The sequence below is a fragment of the Hyaena hyaena genome, unplaced genomic scaffold (assembly GCF_003009895.1).
Source record: "Hyaena hyaena isolate Hyena2069 unplaced genomic scaffold, ASM300989v1 scaffold_3, whole genome shotgun sequence".
NCBI lineage: Eukaryota > Metazoa > Chordata > Mammalia > Carnivora > Hyaenidae > Hyaena > Hyaena hyaena.
In genome coordinates, this window is record NW_024080635.1 from 9,611,156 (window position 1) to 9,634,787 (window position 23,632).

Here is a 23,632-nt window from a genome sequence, read left to right on the forward strand (position 1 = left end):
AGCGTGGCATGGCTCTACTGTAAGACCATGGACTTTAATTCCGGCAACTCTGCCCCAAAGAAGCAGCCCAAAGGATGGCATGCCCTCTGCCTCCAGACATGGCAGATACCTGCAAGAAGGAGCTTATGCTTCTAGATCATTCGGAAGGCAGGAAACAGGAACTGTGGAGGGAGTAACAGGAAAAGAAATTCCCCCAATTCATCGTCAAGAAGGATTTCCAAACCTCACGACCTACCAGCTGTGTGACCTTGGGTAAGTCACTTCGGCTCTTAGTAACCCAGGCTCTCCATCTATAGAATGGAGATAACAATGCCCTTGCCATTTCACTCTCCCCAGCGCACCTAACCTAGAGCTTGTACATCGCCAGCCAGTGACCCAGGTCCAGCCGGCAAGCATGGTTTGGTTTGGCCAGGACTATATTTTAGGATCAACTAAGCAAACATATAAAAAACTCATTTTTCCATAAACATCAAAACTTTGAAAATCAGAAGATCTGGCAAAACTGAACCCTAATTCCAGCATGACAACACGGTCAGGAGTGGGTAGTGAGGTCACATGCTGTATCTGGGGTACCGCTAACACCCAGCTCACCTCACTCGTTCACAACCAGGGCCAGCTTGGGAGTCTGGGGTCTCTGGCCATACTCCTGGAATTTATTATCTGTATTATGTTGGGCTTGATTCTCTGTTCGGTCAGCAAAGGGAAGCCCCATTTCTTTCTTTTCTTTTCTTTCCTTTTTAAAGTTTATCTGTTTATTTTGAGAGAGAAAGATAGAGAAGGAGCGTGCACGCAAGAGTCCGTGAGTGGGGGAGGGGCAGAGAGTGAGAGAGAGACAGAATCCACCCTCTGAGCAGAGCCCTATGCGGGGCTCGATCTCACAAACCATGAGATCATGACCTGAAGTGAACTCAAGAGTTGGATGGGTAACCGACTGAGCCACCCTGGTGTCCCAGGGAAGCCCTATTTCTTGCTCAATGGTTTAAAACATAAAATTTGACTCTGTGCTGCCCATAGTCTTCAGCAGGTCTTTGGAGGTGATACTCAGAGCTCAGTGAGCCAACCTGTGGTCCAGACTTAGATTTGCTAGCAACAAGCCAATGCCTCTACACTTTTTAGTTTCCTCCAATGCTTCCCTGCTCCTGTGGTGGCCCTGGGCCAAGGTGGGAGCAACAAACCACAGTCACACCATTATGGGTTCTTTTACCGTTGAATGGAGAACACAGTAGCCTCTTGCTGTGGCCGTCTGAGGTGGATGAAATCATGATCCTCAATTTATTGATTAGGAAACTGAGGCCTCAAGGGGTAACGTGTCCTGCCCCAGGCCACAGGGGCACCTTGGCCCCATTCTCCATATTCGGTCCCACCAGACCAGGGCCTCCTTCTCTGGCCTCCAGCCTCACACCAGATCTTGGAGTTCTATGTATGATTCTGGCTGCTGTTTTCAATTATTTGTAATTTACCGCATCAATATCTATTTCGTGCCTATCGTGAGCTTTGTGCCGGGCGTGGGAGAAGGTGAATTGGAGAGTCCCTTGCCCTCTCAGGGGAGACAGGTAACACTGGAAGCCAATGCAGGGAGGCAGTGCTGGCGGTGGAGAGGGAGGGAACAGAAGGTAGGGAATGAGGCTTCTGGCTTCCTGTTACCTGCACCCCTGCACCAGACTATAAAGTCCCTGTGGCAGATTGTCTCCAAACATGGCCACCAACAATGCCTTCCATCTCTAAACACAAAACCACTTCTCCCATTAAGGGGGGGTCTAAACCTAAGTCCAGACCACTGATTGGCTTAGAGCACATGGAGATATGTTCCTTGGTGAAGTAGATGGGCAGGGGACACCGAGCTCTGAGCATCAACTCCAAAGACATGTTGCAGCCTAAGAGTAACACAGAGTCAAATTTTATGTGTCAAACCACTGGCCAAGAAATGGGGCTTTCCTGGGGTGCCCAGCTGGCTCAGTCAGTACAGCATACGACTGTTGATCTCAGAGTGGTGAGTGGTGAGTTCAAGCCCCACGTTGGACATTGTGTGTCCAATTCTATGCTAAAAGAAAGGAAGAAGGGAAGAAGGAAGAGAAGGGAAGGAGGGAGGGAGGGGTGGGAGGGAAGGAAGGAAGTAATGGGGTTTACCTTTAACAATTGAGCAAAAAATCAAGCCCAGTGTATTTCCCTGTACACTGAACCTGATCAGGGAGCCTGGGATGAATCTGGGATATTCTGTGACTTTTTTGGCAGCAAGGGTGATGTTTTATGATGTTAGAGCCTGGGTCTTTAGAAGCCTGGGCAGTTTCTGCTTCTCCGTCCTGGGAGCCGGCCACCATGGAAAGCAAGTCAGTCTGGACTACTAACAGTGAGAGATTCTGAGGAATGGGAGAGTAGGTCCAGCCCCTGTCATCCCCGCCAGGGCCTCAGAGAAGGTATGTGAGAACAGGATGGACCCTCCATCCAGCACAACCTAGCAGAGTGTGGTCCTATGAGTGATCCCGGCTGACACCACATGGAGTGGACTGAATGCCCGGCTGAACCCAGCCAATCCACTGAATCAGGAGAAATAATAAATCTCTGTTTTAAGCCAGTAAGCTTTGGGGTGACTTATTATGCAGCAAAAGATAACTGATACACTTTTGAGGAGCAAAGTCCTGTACTTTTTACAGGTCTCCCCTCCATTGCCTGGAGCCTGGCACTGGACATTGAATCCTGGAGCTGGAAGGGCCCCCATAGCACCGAGTCTCATCCCCTTGCTTTATGGAAGAGGCAGCGGAGGCCCAGAGAGAAGAAGTAATTTACTCCAGATCACACAGAGAGATGGAGACAGATCTAGCAGAAAACTTGCACCTACAGGAGTAAGAAGAGTCACACAAATGTGTGATGCAAGTTGGTAGCGAGCTAGTTACCCCTAGCACTTACATGCTGTCTGAAGAGGCAGCCACTGTTCGGCCTCAGCCAACTGCGGCCATGTGGGACGTGGGCCCAGTGAAGCCAGATTGTCTGACTTTTCACAGAAGCCAGAAACAGGATTTCGCTCTAAAATCTCTTGATTTCTAAATGTTGGCCAGGAATTCAAATTGGATTGATGATCTGTGGCCTTGAGCTTCCAGCTTGGTCTGGCCACTGACCTTGGGCAAGTAGTGTTATCCCCTCAGGCCTCAGTTTCCTCATCTCTAAAATGGGCCCCATGGCTCCTGCCCACTTACTGGGTTGCTGTGAAAACCCGATGAGCTAATAGATTTGGAAGTACACGCAACAAATGGCCCTGCCGCTGTTCCATAGCCTCAGCTCTCTGTGGAGGCGCCCCTTACAATGTAACGAGTTAACACCCGATTTGTCTAAGTTAGAACAACATTATTCTGGCCATTATGACAGAGATTGCATTTTTATGGCAGGTTTGTGAGTTCCAGAACCCTCCCGCTTGCATTATCTCAGGATGTTGATGGAGTCAGAGGCTGGACGGCTGCCCTGGAGACCCTCGCCAGAGCCAAGCTCTTCCTCTGAGCTGGGAGGCACATTCCAGAAGCGGCTTGAGGGGCAGGGAAGAGCAAGAGCTTTGGAGTCACCCAGACCTGTGTTCGAATCCCTGACTCCCACTGCCAAGTTTTGTGTCCTAGGTCTAAAACGCTGAGCTTCAGTTTTCTCATCTGTAAAATGGGCATAATAATAAAACCACCTGGTGGGGCTCTGGGGGCAATTGTATCAGAGGACACATACAATGCCTTTAATAGAGCGTGTGGCACAAGAACTGATGGCCGATATCATTAACATGGTATGGAAGTGGGTGCCTGGCAGGCAAAGGGCCAAGAAAGAAAGCATAGCTATAGAAGATCCTGCCCCTTTCCTAAGATTAAGGAGACAGAACTGGGCCAGGGATGGGGCCTTCGAGGAAAACCCAGAAGGGGCCCAGACAGACAGGCTGGCGGAGGGGGGATGGCTCTCGACTCTCCAGGAAGAGTCTGACACTTGCCCGATAAGGCTCAACTCTGTATCTTTGCTCTTTCCCCACGGTTGCGTGGCGAGGGGTCAGGGGAGCTGGACAGAGTTCCCCTAGTAAAACAGCGCCCACATTGCCCTACTCTGAGCCCAGTTTCTGGTTGGTATTGAACAATACCGACCAGCTCATATTTCCTGCGTGCTCATCACACTCGAGGCATGCACTCGGCTTTATCTGTTTATCGACTAACACATTCGTTCCCCACAACCATCTAGAGAGCTGGAAACTATGCTTACCCCCATTTCAGGGATGAGGGATCCAGGACCCACACAGGGTAAGTGATTGGTCAGCGGGAGGACACACAGTAAAGGACAGTCTGACTCCAGAAGGCTGTCTTGTAGCGCCCGCACTCTGCTGTTTATGGAGCAAGAGAAAAAGGGGTCTGGGCTAAGCGAGAGGACTGTGGATTTCAGAGAAAGGGCCACATGCTCTGGCAGGGAGTGAGGGTGCTGACATTCCATAGTAATGACAACTAATGAGTATCAGTCCAGTTCCCATAACAGTTCCCATATCAGTCGGGAACCCCGGGTCGGGTTCCACTGCTAGTCACTGTGTATAGCATCTCATTTAATCCTGGCCAGGAGCTTCTGAGAAGCAGGTGCATTTACATCTCCAGTTTACAGATAAGGAAGTTAAGGCTCTGCACACCACTTGTTCAAGGTGACGGAGCAGGGACGGTCTCCTCCCTGAGGACACCCCACCCGCAGGGGGCTGCAGCAGGGCGACAGATGTCTCTAGGAAGCTCACCTAGCATGGCCCAGGCTAAGGCGGCCTGGGCAAGTTCCCCAGGTGACACAGGGGCGCCAAAGAGACAGGTGTCTCTTCTCCCACCCTCCAGGAGGCAGCTGCCTTAAGAGGCCCTAAAGGGCTTTCAAGCAGCCTTATCAGACTGAGCTGATCCCAATCAGGAAGCTTCCAGGAGCGGTCTCATCAACGGCCTGCCCCACCCCTGGGAGCTGTGCAAACATTCTTCCCTGCCCTCCCCCAGCCCAGGCTCTCCTTTCACCAGCAGGCAGGCGGCCCCCCGGGCAGGTGGCGCTAACTCTGATTGATTTCACTTCATTTCAGTCTTTTCCAGTTTACCGTTGAGGTTTCTCTTCCTCTGTCCCAGGAGTCCTGTGTTTTATCGTAGGCCTCTGGGGGACAAATCTGCCTGCCCAATGCAAAAGACCAGGGGAGTGTACTGAAGATGCAGAGTCCCTGGCCTTGTTCCTGATCTGTCGAACCTCCAGCTAAGTCCGGCACGCGGGCCAGGCCCACCTCGGCCAGGACGTCCTGATCTCACCCCTCCACCCAGGGAGGGAGCAGGGCACCCCTGCCTTGCCCAGTCCAGGCCTCCTAGCAAGCCAGCTCCAGCTGCACCTTTCTGCAGGGGCCTCTCTGTGTGCAGGGGTCTGACCTGTAGCCTAAGCCCAACCTCACCACACCCCAGCTCTGAGGCTGATGCAAAGCCTTGATGAAGGGGTGGGGTGGGCGTACCAGCACTCCAGGAAGGACAACCCCTGGGAGGGACCAAGGCCGTAGCAGGGCAGAAGGGCTGGCCACGGTGGGAGCGAACCTGGGACTCCAGAGTCAGGGGAAGTCAGCCCCCCACTGTGTGCCCAGGTGGAGGTTGGTGTTTTCATCATTACTGAGAAACTTCTGAAACTAAAGCCCCTCTTCCTAGGAAAATCTGCATTAACGTCCAGTTGTTCAATTATAATTTCAGGGTGGTCATAGACCCCAAGACCTAAGGAGGCCTGTGGACCCCTGCTGAGGGCCCCCTGGTATAAGAACACAAGTATTTGCCCACAGCAAGGCCCTGGAGGAGGAGGAGGCAGAGATGGAGCTCTGGGCCCACCCACACTTGTGGGGTTGCCATCCCAAGACTGGGGGACTTTGGGAGCCTGCGTGATGGGCTGAGAGAGACACGGAGGCTTGACTTGTTGCCTGGACCAGCCAAATGCCGAAAATGGCACCAAATTAGGACACAGCCATTGCTGACCATGCGCCCAAGTGCTCCAAGGGAGGGGAATACAAAAGGGCCAAGAAGAGCATCTAATGTTCATGGCCATGTGCTTGAGTGCCTGACACTCGATGTGGGAGCCCCCAGACGCTCCTGGGGAAACAGAAGTCTAGGGAATCGGAGTTCTTTGCCCAGGGCACACAGCATGCTGGGATTTAAACCCAGGTCCGGCTGCCCTCAAACGCTGTGTTTCTTCTCTACCCCACACTATCTGTGAGGTTGGCTGGCCCTGTCCCCACCAAAGCCAGAATCCCTCCTCCCCGCCCAGCCCGTGACAGGGAGTAGGTGCCCATGGATGGATGGAGGAATGAGTGAATAAGTCAACTTGCTTCTGAATTCTACCACATTTGGGTTTTAAATCTAAGCCCAGATTTCCTGGCTAAGACGGATACATGAAAGCAGCCTCCTTTAAAAAATGAAAGGCAGAAGAAACAAGCATAAAAGGAAAACCAATTCCAAATTAATCCCGCTGAAGGTCGCTGGGTCTTATAGGTAATGCCCAAGAGGTGGGCCCAGGATAGTGCTGGGATGGGGGTGGGAGAGACAAGAAGTGTATTGGGGGGGGAAGGGGGGGGAAGGACAGGCTCCCTCAACCCTCACAAGAACGGGCCGTGTCTAGCACATAGCTGCTGCTCATCCATTTGAATCCTCAGCTCTGGCTGAACTGCATCCTGTATCCCTGTTCAAGCCAGTCCGTCTGCTTCTCCCTCCAGGAGGACTTCCTTCATGTCCCTGGCCAAGCAAACATCCTCCTTCATCTCTCTATCATTCTCCTGATACTTTTCAAATAACACAATGTGATACATTCACTCAGTGTTCCTCAGCTGACTGTGTCATTCAGTTGCTGGGGACCCATGGACTGGGCATAGTTCTAGGTGCTGGGGATACTGTAGCAAACATGGCTAATAAAACTCCCTTCCCTCTGGAGTGTGCAGTCTAGTGGGGAAGGTGGACACAAAACAAGGAAACTAATAAAGCTCTGATACTTCTTTGGGTGGCCACGGGTGTTATGAAGCAAAACAAAGAAGGTGGGTTAGAAAGTGGCTGAACTAAGCCTGTTTTAGATGAGGTAATCAGGGAAGGCCTCTGGGGAGGTGGCATTTGAATTGAGCTCTTTTTACCACAACTATGGGCATAAAAATAAGCCAGGTGTGCTCCCTCAGGGAACTCACAGTCTAGTAGGGAACAGACAGCTGGCCTTTTCTTAACTGTGAGGGACCAGGTTTGGCTCATCTGAACCAGTCAGTGATTTTTCCAAAAGACAAATCTAGCCAGGTTCCTCAATGGCTCTAGAACCTTCAATGGCTCCCCACTGCCTTCAGCATCAAGTTCAAATTTCTCAGCCTTCCATCCCCGCCTTTCAGCCTTTCTGCCCTTCATTTTCAGCCTCATCCTCCATTGGTCCCCTCAACACCGATCCACCTCAGATGCAGCCAAGCAAGTCCGCAGTCATCATGCATCCCCGTCCCTACACCTGCTGCTTCTCTCTCTAGGTAAAAACCCTCCTCATCCTTTAAAGTCCCAAAGGCAGCCTCCTTAACTTCTGAGAACACAGCTCATTAGTGTGATGGGTGGCTGCAAAAGCTTCACGGCAGGGAGAACGAAGCAGAGAATAAAGCCATCAAAGACGAAATAGCCCTCTTCCATCCTAAACTGCCTCTGCTGCCCCAGGTGCACACAACTTCCTCCTGGCAGCGCCCTGGGACGCACTTATCACATTATATAGTGCCAACTGTTTTCTCTATCAGCTTGTCCCCCATCTCCCTGCTGGCCCCAGGGTCCAGCACCACACCAGCCCAAGAGGAAGCTCCATAAATATTTGGAGATCAAATGAGCAAATGCGCGGAGACCGATTTTCTCTAGACTTCAACCTTTGGATCCCATCTAGTGGCTGGCCTGTCATTGGCCTCTTCATCCGTCTCTAAGCCCCCATTCCAGATGCTACAGACTTGTGTTCCCCTCTGGGGGGTGGGAGTGTCCCATGGTTCAGGAGGAGATACTAAGCTCACCACACTAACCCAGGAAGCCCGCACCCCCCAATTCACATACCGTCTCCCTCCCCTCTCTCCTTCCCAAGGCTGGGGGTTTCCTAGGACCTTAATGCTTGGGATAGCCTTGTTACTACGGGGTCTGAGGCGGGGGAAGGGAAGGGTGCACCAGCCACGTGGCTCAGGGAATTGGGAACCGCAGGGGCAGCCCTCCCACCAGCCCAAGCTTCAGACCTGTCTCCGCAGACTGTGCTGCTCCCAGGAGGACCCTGTCTCTCCTGGGCCAAGCCACAAGGAGCCCTGCCCATCCTCATCCTCCACCCCTCAAAGGCCACACACGGTTCAAGGTGGGCTTTTCTCATCGGTTACATCACCTGAATCTCACAAACATCCCTGTGAGATGGGCAGGAGGGGCACTATGATAACCTTCATCTAACAATGGAGAAACTGAGGCTCAGAGACAGGAGGTGGGTGTCTGTCATGGAATCCCAAGAGATCACCTGGGCCATTTGACACCCAGGGAAACTGAGGCCCCTAGTAGGGAAGGGGCTGGCCCAGGATCCAACAGTAAATTAGAACACGGGCTCTGGAACTCCACCTCACACCATATCCCCATCCATTGGCCAACTCCTTGTTAACCCCTAACAGACTAGATTCCTTAGTGTTGGGGGGAGGGGCAAAGAAAGAGCCTTAAGCAAGGCTTGGGGTGTCCTCCTCCCACCCTGCCCCCAAGTGGCAGCCAAGCAGCCATCTCCTCCTGTGATGTCAGCAGCTGATTAGCCCTATGTCCGGAGCTCACAGTATAGCCAGGCCACAGCTCGCCCGATCCCAATCATCGCCAGCCGGGGCCATGGCTGGACAGACATGGGCCTTCCATCTACCCCACGGTAATTAAAAACACACCCGGGCCTCTTCCAACGTGAAGAGGGGCCAATTTTCTTCCCCTCCAGCTCCGCTGACTGCAACCTAAATAGCAATATTTATGCCAAGCTCCCCATAATACTGTAAACATCCCAATGTATAGCGGGCCAACACATGACTCATTTCCCCAAAGCCATAGTTAATAAGTGGTACCTCCCCATATTCCAGGGAGCTCCCGCCAGCAGCCAGGCCCCAGGGCTGCCCTCCACACCCAGGGACCGTGGCACCCTCGCTGCCCTAGCGGTCCCACTCTGGGAAACCACAGGCAGCCGCCAAATCCTCCAGGAGCCTGAGGATGGCTGCCTGCGTTCAAGAAACCGGCTGCCATCTAGGGCCACCCCTCCACCCCCAAATTGCGGTCATTAAAGCGCTCATTTACTGAAAGAACTAAAGTTACAGCGCAAGGTCCCCAGTCACACTGTTTGCAGAGCTCCATGCCTGGTCTGATCAGGTTTTTGTTTTGGGTTTTTTTGTTTGTTTGTTTGTTTCTGTTTTTGTTTTTTTTTGAGCTGCCAGAGAATGGGCTTCCCACCAGCCCAAAGTGGCCTGAGATAAGGGAACATTTGCTTCACTCCTCAGCCCACGGCAGCAGAATCCTAGAAGGGGTCACACTGTTGAGGGGCAAGAAAACCCAGGAATATGCACAGAGCCCAGGGTTTCAGACAGACCTTAGACCTGCGCTCTAATTTTATCACCCAATGGCCCTGGGTGAGCCATTGACTTTTCTGAGCCTTGGTTTCCCTTTCTATTAAAAGGAGGTAAGAATCATACCCACCTGGCTTCGGAGGGAGACTTATTTTGGGGAACCCAACAAAATTGAGGGTGGGAAAGCACTTTGTAAAGCTTAAAGTACCTTGTCAACCGTGCAGCACGTTGTAAACCACAGAGAGCTGCATACAGTGCGAAGTACTTCATAAACTGTAAAGCGGTTTGGAAACTGTAAAGTGCCGTACACATGAGAACCATTATTCCTATTCGTTTCTTGCCCTACAAGCTTGGCCATTGCTGGTGGGTACACCAAGGCCCCTCTAACTTTCCCTTCAGAGCGAGCCGGCTCGGGAGACCTGGCAGCCACCCTGACACCTTGGGGGTCGGATGGTACCAACACACGAAGCCGTGGGGAGAGGGGCCAGCGACCCTGGCCAAGGCCAACACATGGCAAGAGCATCTGGTCCGGCCCTGGCGGCAGCTGGAGAGTTCCCGGGGCTCCAGCGGCCACGCTGAGCTCTGCCGCCAGCGGGGCGGTGGCCGGCAGGGGTGCCCGGAGACCCCGCGCAGCGGAGAGATGCCCACAGACCCATCCCCCCCGCCCCCGCAGTCCTCTCGGGGAGGGGACCCCATTGTACGCCGCGGGCGATGGGCAGGCACCGGCACGGGGAGGGCTGGAGCGTTCACTTCCACTCTGCCAGTCCTCCGCTCTTCGGGGCGCCGGCTGCATCCCGGGGGCGCAGACCGCGCGGGCCCCCACCCCGGCCAGCCGCGGTGCCTCCCTCCCTCTGCTCCCTGCCAAACTTTCCAGCCCCGACTGCGCGCGGGGCCCCCGGGCCGGCGCCCCTCCACCCGGTGCCGAGCAAGGCCAGGCCCGAGCGAAGGGGGTGCCCGGGCCGGGGGCGGCGAACGCGCGTGGGCAGCCCCCGGCCCTGGGCGGCGCTCGCCGGGCTGGCTACAAAGCCTCGGCAAGATGGTCCCTTCGCCTCCTCCTGGCACAGTCAATCAGCGCCCGCCGCTCCCCGGGCGCCCGCGGGGCCCGCGCCTCCCGGCGCGGCCGGACACACCTCCCCGCGGCCACCTGCGCCCGGCGCGAGCCCCCGGGCAAACTTTGCGGGCCGCGGGGCGGAGGTGGGCGCCGGCGGCCGCCCGTGCCCGGCCGCTCCCCGCCCCCATCGCCCGCCCGCTCACCTTCCACCGCGGCGAGCAGCGGCAGCAGCAGCAGCGCGGCCCCCAGCCTCCGCAGGGCCATGGCTGCGCCTCCCGGGGCCTCGGGCCGCGGCGCCGCGGGGCCCGGGCGGCAGCGCGCGCCCCGGGCTCGGGGGGCCGGGGGGAGCGGCGAGGCGCGGCGCACACACAGCCGCCGCCACCGCGCAGCCAGCAGAATGAGCCATCCAGCCCGGGCAGAACGGGGACCCGGGCTCCGCCAGCGCTGGGCACGGCCCACCTGAGCCGCGGGCGCGGGGGGAGCCCGGCCGGGCCGCCGCCCCCCGCGCGCGCCCGGGACCCCAGCTGACCGCGCGCGACCACCGAGCCCCAGGCCCCTGCGTCCGCGGGGCCGTCCGAGGGGGCGGCGCGGGCGCTGATGCGCTGAGACCTCGCGCGCCGGGGCAACGGAGACCCCGAGCTCCCCCCGCGCAGCAGTGGTCTCTCCCGGCGCTGTGGCTCCTCCAGATAAAGCAGCGATTTCAGCCCAAATGTTTCTGAATTTTTATTGAATGCTGCAAAGCCGGAGAGCGTCTGGCGCGGCTGACAGGGGCAGGGAGAGGGGACTCGGGGGGGAGGGCGGGGAGGGGGCTGCCCAAAGCGGGGGCCGGCCCTACCTGTCAGGGCCTAGAGTGCCACCCCCTTGCCTCAGCCCTGCCACCCAGGTCTCTGCGGCTCCGAAAGGGACCGAACTGCAATGAATGAAAAAAAAAAGAGAGAGAGAAAGAGAGAGAGAGAGAAGGGGGGGTGGAGATGGGAACAAAACAGGCGGCTTTCCCAGGCGCTGGGGCTGGGCTGGGGCCTCTGCCTGGGAGCGTGGGCCTTGGCGCTAACGCGAGGGCCTGGGGGGCGGGGCGCGGGTACTGGGGGGTCACTCCGGCAGGGGTGGGCCGGGCCTGGCAGACAGACCCCAGGCCTACCCTCCCCGCCTTGTTCTGAGCGAGCCCATGAGCCCCTCCATGCAGACCCTTCTATCTGTACATTAGGTTTCTCTTTCTCTGTACTTCTTGTTCCTCATGCAGTTTGGGGGTGGACAAGGCGGATGGGGGGTATCTGGGGAAGTCTTCTTCCCCCCACGGAATGGACCTCTCTGTGCAGCCATGGTTTTGTGCGTGGCTGTCCCTTCAGGGAGAACACAATCCCTTTTCCATCCCTGTGGGCCCAGCCCTGCTCTGACAGCCTTCATCACCATCATCATTAACGGGCTTTGCGGAGGCCGGATGGTGGGCAGGCTGCAGGGGGCCTGCAGGAATCACCCGGGCAGGGCCCCTGGCCTTTGCTAGATGCCTCCTGACAAACAAGACTTAACCAGGAGCTTCCTGCTCTGTGGAGTGGGTATAAGAGCCCAGTAGAGGTACAGATGGTTTAAATTCAGTCTACACCACCCAGACCTCTCCTGTCCCTTTGTCCCACAAACTACCAAAATGTCTAAGAAAAGGGCACCACAGACTCTGAGACCCCATCTAAGGTTTGGAAAATTAGGTCATCTTTTGAAGCCTCAGGAGTCTAACTGGAAGGGTGTCATCCTGGACGGTCAGCAGGAGGAAGTGGGCCCTAACGGCTGGGAGAGGCTGCTTGTGAAGGAGACAGAGGAAGAAGAAATTAGGAGGTAGGGGGCTCCCCCCTCCCAAGCCTGTCGACTCCTCCTTGACCGGGGTCAAGATCCGCTGGTGTAGGACTGGACTTTATTTTCAGTTCTTGCTTGGCAGACTTTCCAGGGGACCGAGGGGTTTGAGACCCTGAGTGTGGCCCATCCTGGGGCAAGACTCCCTCTCCTGGGCAGAGCGGCCCCGAGCTACTGCCCTCACCCGTGCCAACACCCAGGTGCCCTGTCCCTTCCCAATTCAGCAAATGCTTCTTGAGCACCTGTTACCATGTGCTGGGTGGATGCAGTTCTTCTGCTCTCTTTCTATCCCCTGGGGGCCCTTGTCACCACCCGCCCACCCCAGCGGTACCTCCCTCTTTGACCCAAAATAGGAACAGTTGTGGCATTAATTATGAATCTGGTACCAGGCACTAGGCTAAGCTTTGTTTATACATTGTTCCCTTAATCTCTCAACCTTATGAGATAGGTGCTGACCTTTTCCGAAGATGAAACTGAGGACCAGATAACTTCTCCAAGGTCATACAGCAAGTTAGAGCCAGGATTCAGCCCCAGGCTTTCTGACCCCAGCTCAGTTCTTTCTTGAGCCTTCCATGGATGCATGGAACTCGGGGAGGCATTTATCAGCTTCCCCCATCCCCTCTACACAGCTAAGGAGATCGAGGCCTGAAGAGAGAAGTGACTTCTTCACCACATGTAATGAAATACACATCAGTCAGGGGGCTTTAGCTGACTAAAAAATAGTGATAGTGATAAAATAAAGCTCTCTTCTCTCCCATCTTTTTCTCCCTAAACATTATCTTATTCCCTGTCTGGCCCAGACTCTTCCTCACTGGTCTCCGGCAACTGCCTTCAGGGGCAGGGGCACCTTTTTCCCAGCCGTGTACCCCCTCCACTCTAATGGCTGAGATTTGACCCCACCCCACTCCCCACCAAGAGCTTTAATTGACCTTGGCCTCAACACCACCCCCCCCCCCCCCCCCCCACTGAGCGTTTGCTCTTTTCTGTTTCCTGAAGGATGATGGTCAGCCCCACGCAACAGCCCCAGTGGCTGGTGTCTCAGACTGTTTCTGATTTGCATCTTGTCTCTGCAACCCCTGCAGACTGTGAGCTGCCTGCAGGCAGTGCCCGGACTCAGAACAAAACACTCACAGGGCGCGAGGCCCCAGAGAGCCTCTGACCCTGTCCCCTCAGCAGCCGAGGAAGAGACGGCTTAACTTCATTTGTCTAATGACAACAGCTACTCACATTTGCAATCACGGCTTTAACAGTTTACAAAGCAGTGTTCACACCCATCAGCTAGACTGATGCTAATTCAACCAGCCTATCCTGCCAGCCAGCCTGGCGGCAATGGAAACTCCATTCTTCCGAAGGGGAAATTGGGGCCCAGAGATAGAAAAAGTACTTACCCAAGGACACACAGCAAACTTGGGGCGGGAGGGGGGGGGCAGCCAGAACTAGCCTTCCGTGACCTGATTTGTCCATGTCTCTTTCAATCAAATTGGATTAATAAGCATTAACTGGGCACTTCCTACATGCCAGACATTGGGGAGGTAGGGACAGTCATGAACTTCTAGAGCCTGCGTTCTGATGTATAAGACCTACATATGGGCAAGATAATTAAGATAATGATAAATGCCAGGAAGATGCTAAGCCAGGACAGTGGGACTTTGGGTGACTGAGGGGAGGGGGCTACTCTAGCCAGGGGAATCAGAGAAGTCCTCTTTGAAGACTGAAATATAGACATGGCAGCTTAAACCTGGATAATGAGGGGTCTACCAGGTGGGAAAAGGCCCTGGGGTAAGAATATACTGGATACCTTCTAAGAAGAGTAGCTGAAGCATGCCAACCAATGGGAGTGTGGAGGAGATTAGGCCAGGGAGAAAGGATATGGATTGTATTTTAAGGATGATGGGGCACCTTTGAGGATTATAAGGAGAGAATTGCTGTGTGACCTTGGGCAATGCATTTGCCCTCTCTGGGCCCCACTTGCCAGGAATGCAGAATGAGGACATTGGCTGAGGTGGTTTTTCTGAGGCCACTTTCAGCTCTGATTCTCCATTGTTGTGGATTCAGTGGGGGGAGCAAGACCTGTGTCCGCATCTCCCCCGTACCAGGGGATGCCAGTGAGTTCTGGGCCCCTCAGCTCTCTGGGGCCTTCTTCCTGAGGGCTTCCTGAAAAGAAAATATGTTATGCTGAGTGACAGAGACAGAGGTCACCTCTCAGTGTAAGTAGGTCCCTGACTCTCATCCTAATGCCCCTTCTCTGCGCAGATGAAGACTGATGGAAGACATGGCCAGTTGTGGGTCAGACCACAGCTAAAGAGAGTGCCAGGCCAGGGTGGGGGTTCAAGTTTTGCTTCTGCCCCTAGTTTGCTGTGACACCTTTGGCAGGGCCGTTCCCTTCTCTGGGCCTGAGCCAGCAAAGTCACAGGTCTTTTCCCATGAAGCTCATAGACTGGCACAGGATATAATACAAGCCCCATACGTAATTTTTTATTTGCTAGTAGCCACATTAAAAAATATAAAAATAGGTGAAGTTTAGTTTAATGTATTTATTTAACGCAGTATATCCAAAATATTATCATTTCAACATGCAATTAGTGGACTATTTTTTTTCATACTAAGTCTTTGAAATCTGGGGTGTACTTTATATTGCAGTACCTCTCAGTTTGCACCACCCGCATTTCCAAGTGCCCTGCTCTCAGCCACATGTGGCTAGTGACTCGTGGCTACCATCCTGAATAGCACAGATTTAGACACTGCCGTTCATAATAACCCTATGGAGTAAAAAGTGCTCCTTCATACAGGCTGTCCAAACGTTCTTGAGGGGCATTGAGGGGGAAGTCACCACCTCTTCCCAGAGAAGGAAGGTTCCAATTGAAAGACAAGAAAACCTTACTGACGGCAAATGTCTTTCCTTTCTCTTTTAAGAACAATTTTTCTACCTCCTGATAAAAGTGGAACATACCCACTGGTAAAAATAAAGAAGATATAGAAGAGTTAAGAAGGAAAACAAAGAACCAGCCATAATTTTCCCAGCCTGAAAGCCACTGATAATGTTCTCAGGCATTTTTCTAAACACAAGTATTTTGCACATAACTATATATAATCTTACTGTATGCACAGTGCTGTGTCCTAATTTTTACTCACCTGGTACTGTGCAGCCAGTATTGCCCTGGGTGGTTAGAAAGGCTCATGCAACAGTATTGCTATCAGCTGTGTACTATTCCAGGGAAGGGATTGGCCATAAATCTAGCAACCTTTTGTGTCTCTCTGCGTACCTGCAAACCCAGCTCCGCTTTGGATGCCCCTTTGAGCACAGAGGCTGCAGGTATTGTAGCGAGGAGCAACCAGGAGGGGAGGGTCCCCTGAAAGTCTGGCTGTGTTTCACTCCTCACTGCCTGCCCAGGGTCTTTGTGACTTGGAGCTGGAGGAGGCTGGGCTGGGCTGAGGCTCCCAGCAGCCAGTCTCTTTACTGCCACCTGGTGGCCCTGGAAGTTAGTGCACCTTGCAGGAGCACCAGCAGAGGGTAGGGCCCAGGCAGGAGGTGCCGGGGTCCTGGGGGTCCCCTTTTGACCCCTGGGTCTCTGCCAGACTTTGTGACCAACCTTCCACAGTGGAGGTCATCTGAGTATCTATTCTGGAGAAGAACCTCCCTCTTGTTCTCATTCTGAAGGGCCATAGGTTTGAGAGAAGGATGGCCTGGGTTCAAACCCAGCTCCACCTTTTATGAGCCCTGTGACATTGGGCTAGCCACTCCACTTTCCTGTGCCTCAGTTTCCTCATCTGTAGCATATGCTAATAATAGTGACTATCTTGTAGAGTTATGTATGAAATGAGACGTCACAATATATACTTACCATGGAGCCTGGTCCACAGAAAGAGCTCAGTGGTTTAAATTATTTGACATCAGGGGCACCTGGGTGGCTCAGTCAGTTAAGCATCCAGCTCTGAATTTTGGCTCAGGTTCATGGGTTTGAGTCCTGCACTGGGCTCTGCACTGGCAGCACGGAGCCTGCTTGGGATTCTCTCTCTCCCTCTCTCTGCCCCTCCCCAGCTCGCTCTCTCTCTCTCAAAGTAAATAAGTAAACTCTAAAAAAAATAAATTATTTGACATCAGAGGGCAGATAAATGCAAACTATAGGGAATGGAATTTATTTTGCCCCATTCTCTTTCTCTAGGTCTCTATTCATAGGCCTCCAGCCCCTGGAAGTTTTTCCTAAAACTGAATCTTCAAAAGAGTCAGTTTCTTACTCAAAAGTCTCCACAGGTTCCCCACTGCTTCCTGAAATAAATACAAACTCTGTAGCTTGATATTTAAGGTCTCTGACAGGACCCAGCCCACCTCCCCAGTCGGGTCTCCCACAGTTTACCCCTAAGTCGGCAGTGCGCCGGGATCACCCTCCATTTCTCCCCCTCCAGGCTCTGCTCAGACACAGGTTCACGCTGGACCACGTTCTCTCTGTCCTGTCTTCCGGAATCTTATTCATCTTCCAAAGTCCTGGTCACATACCACCACCTCCAGGAACCCTTCCACAAACCAACTCTCCCCATCTCAAGGCCAGCAGGATGCTGGTCACACACACCCCAATTTGCATTCATCTTGCATTCTTGCAGCCTCATGGACTAGAAAGAGTCTGGACTTTGGAGTTGGGGGAGGTATGTGTTCAAACACTGTGTGATCTTAACCCCATTGAGCCTCAGTTTCTTTATTTGCAAAATGGGCCTAGTGCGTACAGGGCTGTTGTGATAACAGAATAAGAGGGCATAATGCAAAATGCCTGCCACTGGCAGATACCTGTAGAACATTACTTTCCTTACCTTGCTAACTCACACTACCTCTAGACAGGAAGCCCCTTTGGGGTGGACTGCATTCTGTTCACTATTGAACACCAGAGGCTGAGGCACTTGGGTACTGAGTAATTGCTTGCTATCGTGAATTGGAACTTCTCTCCCAACTGCAGAAAGAACTGGCTTGGCATTGGGAATAGGTGGTAAAATGCTTCTCTGTATCCATGAGCCTCGGGAGTTACCACTTAGAGCCAGAGCCATTTCATCCTGGGAGCTGGGAGGGTGGGGATCACCCAGTCCGTCCAGTGCATAGCCCAGGATCCTGGTTCGTACGGGTGGCTATGGCTTGCAGTGGTCAGCCTGTCCCAGCAAGCCTGTTCCTGCCCATCATCTGCTTTGATCGCCACAATGTGGCGAGTTTGGCAGCCTTCCCCACTTTATGGTGGAGGAAACAGCAGCCAGGAGAGGAAGTGACTTAGCTAAGGTCACTCAACAGACTCGGGAATGCTGGACCCAGAGCCAGGTTTCTTGACCTCCAGATTAAGGCCCTTTTGAAACCCTTTTGAAAAGGCCTCATGTTAAATGTTAGGAGACCCTAGTTCAAATCCTGATGCCGCTGTTTACTTTCTGCATGACTTTGGGTGGTTGTCACATCCTGAGCCTCAGTGTCCTTGCAGCAGGGCCCCTGTTGGGACATAAAAGGCTCCAGGAGATGGGAACTGCCTTTACCTGGGTGCCATATCCAGGCCAAAGGTTGTTACAGTTGCCCACCGCGCCTGATACAGGATGCTTTGATCTTTGCGCCACTCAAGTCTACACAGGGTTTTTATCACTGCTCACCTGGCTGGCTGTTTCCCGATTTACCTTTCTCTTAGAGTTTGAAAGAGCGGTTTGGGTGGGTTCCTGGAAACAGAGGAGCGGCAGGGTGGGGTTGCTGGGCCTGTGAGCTGGGCGTTGGGCATGGAGCCACTGAAGGCCAAGAGAGCTGCCCTCCTCCAGGTGGAATCAGAAAAGACCCAGACTGGGCTGTGCACTAGAGTTGGGGGAACACAGAGAAGGGTCAGGCATTCTTTAGGAGCCATTGTACATGAACGGAAAAGTCATAGAACCAGGTGTAGCTCAGCTCTCTGGAAAGGTTCCTGGGTAAGAGTGAAGCCCCCGCAGGGCAACGATTACACTTGGTTCACAGTGAAACACGACCAGGTACAAGGAGGTGTTCTAGAAGTATTTACCAACAAAGAGGGTGGATGGATGGATGGATAGATGGGCGGATGGATGGATGGATGGATAGGTGGATGGATGGGTGGATGGATGGATAGGTGGATGGGTGGGTGGATGGGTGGATGGGTGGAAAGATGGGCATGTGAATGGATGGGTAGGTAAGTGGATGGATGGATAGATGGATGGATGGATAGGTGGATGGATGGATGGATGGATGGATGGATGGATGGATGGATGGATAGGTGGATGGGTGGGTGGATGGGTGGATGGATGGATGGATGGATGGATGGATGGATGGATGGATGGATGGTTGGTTGGTTAGGTGGATGGATGGATAGATAGGTGGATGGATGGATGGATGGATGGATGGATGGATGGATGGATGGATAGGTGGATGGGTGGGTGGGTGGAAAGATGGGCACATGAATGGATGGGTAGGTGAGTGGATGGATGGATGGGTGAATGGATGGGTGGATGGGTGGATGGGTGGATGGATGGATGGATGGATGGATGGATGGATGGATGGATGAGTAGGTAGGTGGATGGGTGGATGGGTGATTGGGTGGGTGGATGGGTGGGTAGATGGATGGCTGAAGAGGAGGGAGGATGATGACCAACAGGTATGCTTCCAGGTGGTGACACATGAGCTGTGACAATTCTGTGGATTGCAAAAAGTTGACTCAGGACACATCTGGCAATGAAAAACCAGGAGTCTCTACTCTGTGATCAGGACTTAATAGAACCCAGCAAAAGTCTCAGGAGGCCTGAACATGATTTGTGATTATTCAGAATCTAAGGCATCTCTAACCATTGATATAATGAGAGTAATAACAATAGTTGCCAAGGGCTGTGCTGAGCATTTCACAAATGTTATCTTATCCACCCCTCAAAATATTCTCTCAGGGTGCTTGCCTGAGGCACCTGTGCCCTTCCTTCTTGCTGCAGGTTGCTCCCCTCTGCACCCACCATCACTGCCTGACTCTACGCTTCTCGGGAGAGTCTGAGATTGGCCCAGCCGGCACCCCAGCCCAGCGTGGGCAGGGTATCCGTGCTGCCTCCCAGGCCCCTGGCCAGTCCACAGTCCTGCTGCCCTTGGGTCTCATGATGTCCAGGGTCTCGGGGGGGTTGGAGCGGTGTCAGGACGAGAACTCACATCTCCCAGTGCTTTTCTCTGAGCCCAGATAGGAATAGGCCTCTGGGGTCCAGTAGAGGTTCTGAGAAGAGGAAAGGAGAAGCAGCTTTGAGGCAGTGGGCTCACACTTCTCAGTCTTTCCAGACCTCCTGTGGACAGACACTCAGCAGTGTGCCTGAGTACAAGTAAGCATGAGGACAGAACCCAAGGATGTCTTTTCTATTTTTTTCTTAATTTTTAAAATTCTGTTTTATTTATTTTTTGAGAGAGAGAGGCAGAGAGCAGGCTGGGTAGGGGTGGAGAGAGAGCGAGACACAGAATCCAAAATAGGCTCCAGGCTCTGAGCTGTCAGCACAGAGCCCGACACTGGGCTTGAACCCACGAACCATGAGATCATGACCTGAGCCGAAGTTGGACGCTCAACAGACTGAGCCACCCAGGAGCCCCTAGACCTGGAGAATTTCTAAATTCAGGAGAGCCTGGCATCAACTTCTCCACCCCCCTCATTTTATAACTGAAGGAACTGAATCTCAGAGAAGGAAAGCGATTTGCTCAAGGTCACACCGTAAGTTAGTGATAAGATGTTCCCTGGGTTATGGAATAGAATTAGCAATTGGGTTCAGACTTCCAATTTTGGGGCTGGGACAAAGAGCTCAAGGGGAGTCCAAGGAAACCAGTCAGATGGTTCTCCTTTTTCTAGAGCTGTTGTGAAGGCTGAGTAAAGTTCAGCACTGTAGCAGCCTGAGACAGCGCTGGAAAAGAGCCAGCTTGTCAATTCTACCTATTAACTAATAGTCTATTATTTTCCTCTGGGATTAATTTTCAAATGCAAACGGTATGTTTTATCACACATCTGAACATTTAACATCCACCGATCGCTGATCTTTGAGTGGGGGCCAGGCCTTTCTTCCTCGGGTGGCTCCAAAGGTCCAAGCAGCCCCAGGGGAACACAGACGAAGAAGGGACGCACGGCTGCCGGTTCAAACCTCTTGTTTCTGAATTCTGATTCTGCACCATCCCCATGACCTATCTGGGAGGGGCAGCAGTAGGGACAGCATGAGGGGAGTGGTTGAAAATCAAGAGCCAGTCTGCCCGGCCCAGGACATTTTCCTCCCCACATAATTAAGATCACAAAGAGAAGCTGAGTCTGCATTGGATTGTGGGGATTATGCAAATGAGGCAATAGAAAGGGAGATTTCTGAGCTCCTGGTGGCTCTCACTGCAGTAAAGTCCTGTCCAGAAAACACCCAATGCAGCCACAGCGGGGACTGGGACCCTATGGGGAGGCAGTTGGAGGGACCCTGACTTAACAGGGCCTGGCCAAGGGCCAGAAATTCTAGACGGAATATGGAGGTAGGTTTTCCCAGGCAGAGAGGAGTTTGGACTGATCTTCCTTATAGGAGCTCAGACAGAGCACTCAGAGCTTAGTTCTTTGAGCAGACAGAGGCAGAGGAGAAAGGGTGAAGCCCTGGGGTCAGAACTGGGTTCGAATCCCCGCTCTGTGCCCTGCTAGCCGTGTGGACCCACCTGTGCCATTTCACTCCTCTGAGTCTAGCTAGCATCGTCTATGCAATAGAGTCAGTGACAGCACCATCAAGGAGCTGATGTGCACATCGAAAGATACAAAGTGCATTAAATAGTGCCAGTTCTGCCTCTCCTCTTCCACCTGCTTCTTGTGGAATGAATGCAACAATAATTCATGTAATATAATCATAGTATAAATAATATAATAATATGACATCAAACTATATGTACACACATATACAAACACATATAACAGTCAACAATAATGTAATAGTGAACACTTGAAGAGTACCCACAGGACCTAATGGCTGTTCTGAGCTCTTTATATACATTAGCTCATTTAAAGGTCATACCAGCCCTATGAGGTAAGTATCAAAGCATCATTAATGCACTCATTTTATGGATAAGGAAACTGAGGCAAGTTAAGAGATTTGCTAAAAGTCACATAGTTGGTGAGTTGCCGAAATGAGACAACTGGCAGATTCTCGACTATGGACCATGCAATCGCTTCTCTCACCTTCCTCAGTCAAGGGAGAGATGGCAGATACCACAAGGTCAGGAGCCCTGGGGTCTGGGCGAGGGCAGGGACCAGGTGTCCTAATCTGGCATCCCCAGGAGTGTGTATGTAAGGAGGGGCACATCCGTTTTGCTCTCACTGCTGAGTAGAGCCTGGCTGTTTAGATCATCACCAGCTGTTTAGATGCCACAGAAGGGTCCTAACATTCATCAGGTTTGAACTGCCCATTTCACAATTAGGAAACTGAGGCCCAGGGAGAGAAAATAACCCATCCAATGTAGCAGCTGGAGTTACCAGCAGGTCTCCTCTCTGCCAGCCCAGAGCTTTCTTCCCTCCCAGCCCCCACTCACCCAGGGGGACAGGTTTCTGAACTACTAACTGCCTCACGGGCTGAGAATGTTTGCTGAGCTTGAGTCATGAGCTCCACAGTAGACCCTGGGGTGGGGACAGGCACGAAAGCTGATCAGCCTTCACACTTGTCTGACCACGGAGAGAGGCCCAGACAGAGAGGGGAACTCTGGGTCAGGTGCCAGGACAGGAGGTAGGTTGTAGGGGCAGGGGGGTGGAGTGGGGAGGCCGGCAGAGGCGAACAGACCCTGGGTCCTGCTCTCCAGCAGCACATAGCCTGGTGGGATAGTCAGAACCGACACACCACCACCACAGGTGGCATTTATCAAAAGCTTACCCCATAGCTTGCATTGCATTGTGCTCCAGGCTTTATGCTCATCCACTTCCACAGTCTTCCCAACAATCATTGGCTGGTGTAATAATAACATATAAAATAATGATATAATAATAATATAATAGTATCACATATAGGATATAATGATATCACCTATATGATAATATTACATATAAAATATCACAGCCATTTTACAGATAAAGGCATTGAGGCTCAGAGAGACTGAATTACTTGCCCAAGGTCACACAGCATTGCAGCAGGTGCTTCTACAGGCCCCAGGGCCTGTGTGCTCCTACTACTCTGTCCAGTGTAGTGACCACAGGCCACGTGAACTATTTTTTTTTAACATTTATTTTTGAGAGAGAGAGAGAACATGCTCGTGTGAGCGGCCAAGGGGCAGAGAGAGGGAGACACAGAATCTGAAGCAGGCTCCAGGCTGAAAGCTGTCAGCACAGAGCCCGACATGGGGCTCAGACCCACGAACCACGAGATCCTGACCTGAGCCAAAGTCAGACGCTTAACCGACTGAGCCACCCAGGCGTCCCGAGCTATTGAGCAATTGAAATGTGGCTGGTACGAATTGAGATACACCAGAAATGTAAAAACACACTGAATCTCAAAGAGTTGGTAAGACAGAAAAAAAGCATGTAAGTTATCTCATTAATAGTTTTAAAAAATTTTGGTGACATGTTGAAATAATATTCAAGGTATATTGGGTTAAATAAGATGTTATTAGGATTAGTTTCACCTGTTTGACTTTTTTTTAAAATGTGGCTACCAGAAAATTTAAAATCACATACATGGCATGGACAGGGCTGCTCTGAACCTATACCAATGGAAATTTCTGCAGTGACGAAAATGTCCCATTCTGCATGGTCCAGTATGTACTACTAAGTCACATCTGGCTATCGAGAGCTTGAAATAGGACGATTGCGACTGAAAGAGTGAAGTTTTAATTTCGTTTCACTTAATTAATTTATATTTGAATTTAAGTAGCAGCAGGTGGCTAGTAGCTACCTACGGGCAGCACGGCTCCAGACAATTATGCTTTTCCGTCCCATGAAGACTAACAAGCACCACAGTGTGTTAGAGGCTTCCTGAGGGATGTGTTATTCTGGGGGTGGGGGAACCAGGAGGGGCTCGGTGGATATCACTGTCTCCATGTGGTTGTGGAAATGGAGGCTCAAGGATGTTCAGAGATTGCCCAAGGCCACGCAGCTCCAGTGAGCCTCACTCCAAGCCCCAGCCTTGTCCTCGACGTCTGCGCCCTCCTTTGCTGGGAGGACTGTCTCCTAGGGCACCGGCCTGGACCACCCCACGCCCGAGCGTGCCCAGCCTCCCGTCAGCCT

The 23,632-nt window shown here is 52.6% G+C and overlaps 1 protein-coding gene across 3 annotated transcripts in view; it reads right to left on the bottom strand.

Annotated features, from left to right (window-relative positions):
* The window catches only part of EPHB2 (EPH receptor B2), a 184,194-nt gene extending 173,330 nt beyond the window's left edge, over positions 1-10,864 (bottom strand). For all 3 annotated transcript variants that reach the window (XM_039233743.1, XM_039233734.1, XM_039233725.1), the window contains exon 1: positions 10,796-10,864. In XM_039233743.1, the coding sequence (XP_039089674.1) occupies positions 10,796-10,856 (61 nt within the window). In that variant the 5' untranslated portion in view covers positions 10,857-10,864. The remainder of the gene's footprint in view (positions 1-10,795) is intronic.
* Positions 10,865-23,632: the final 12,768 nt, after the last annotated feature.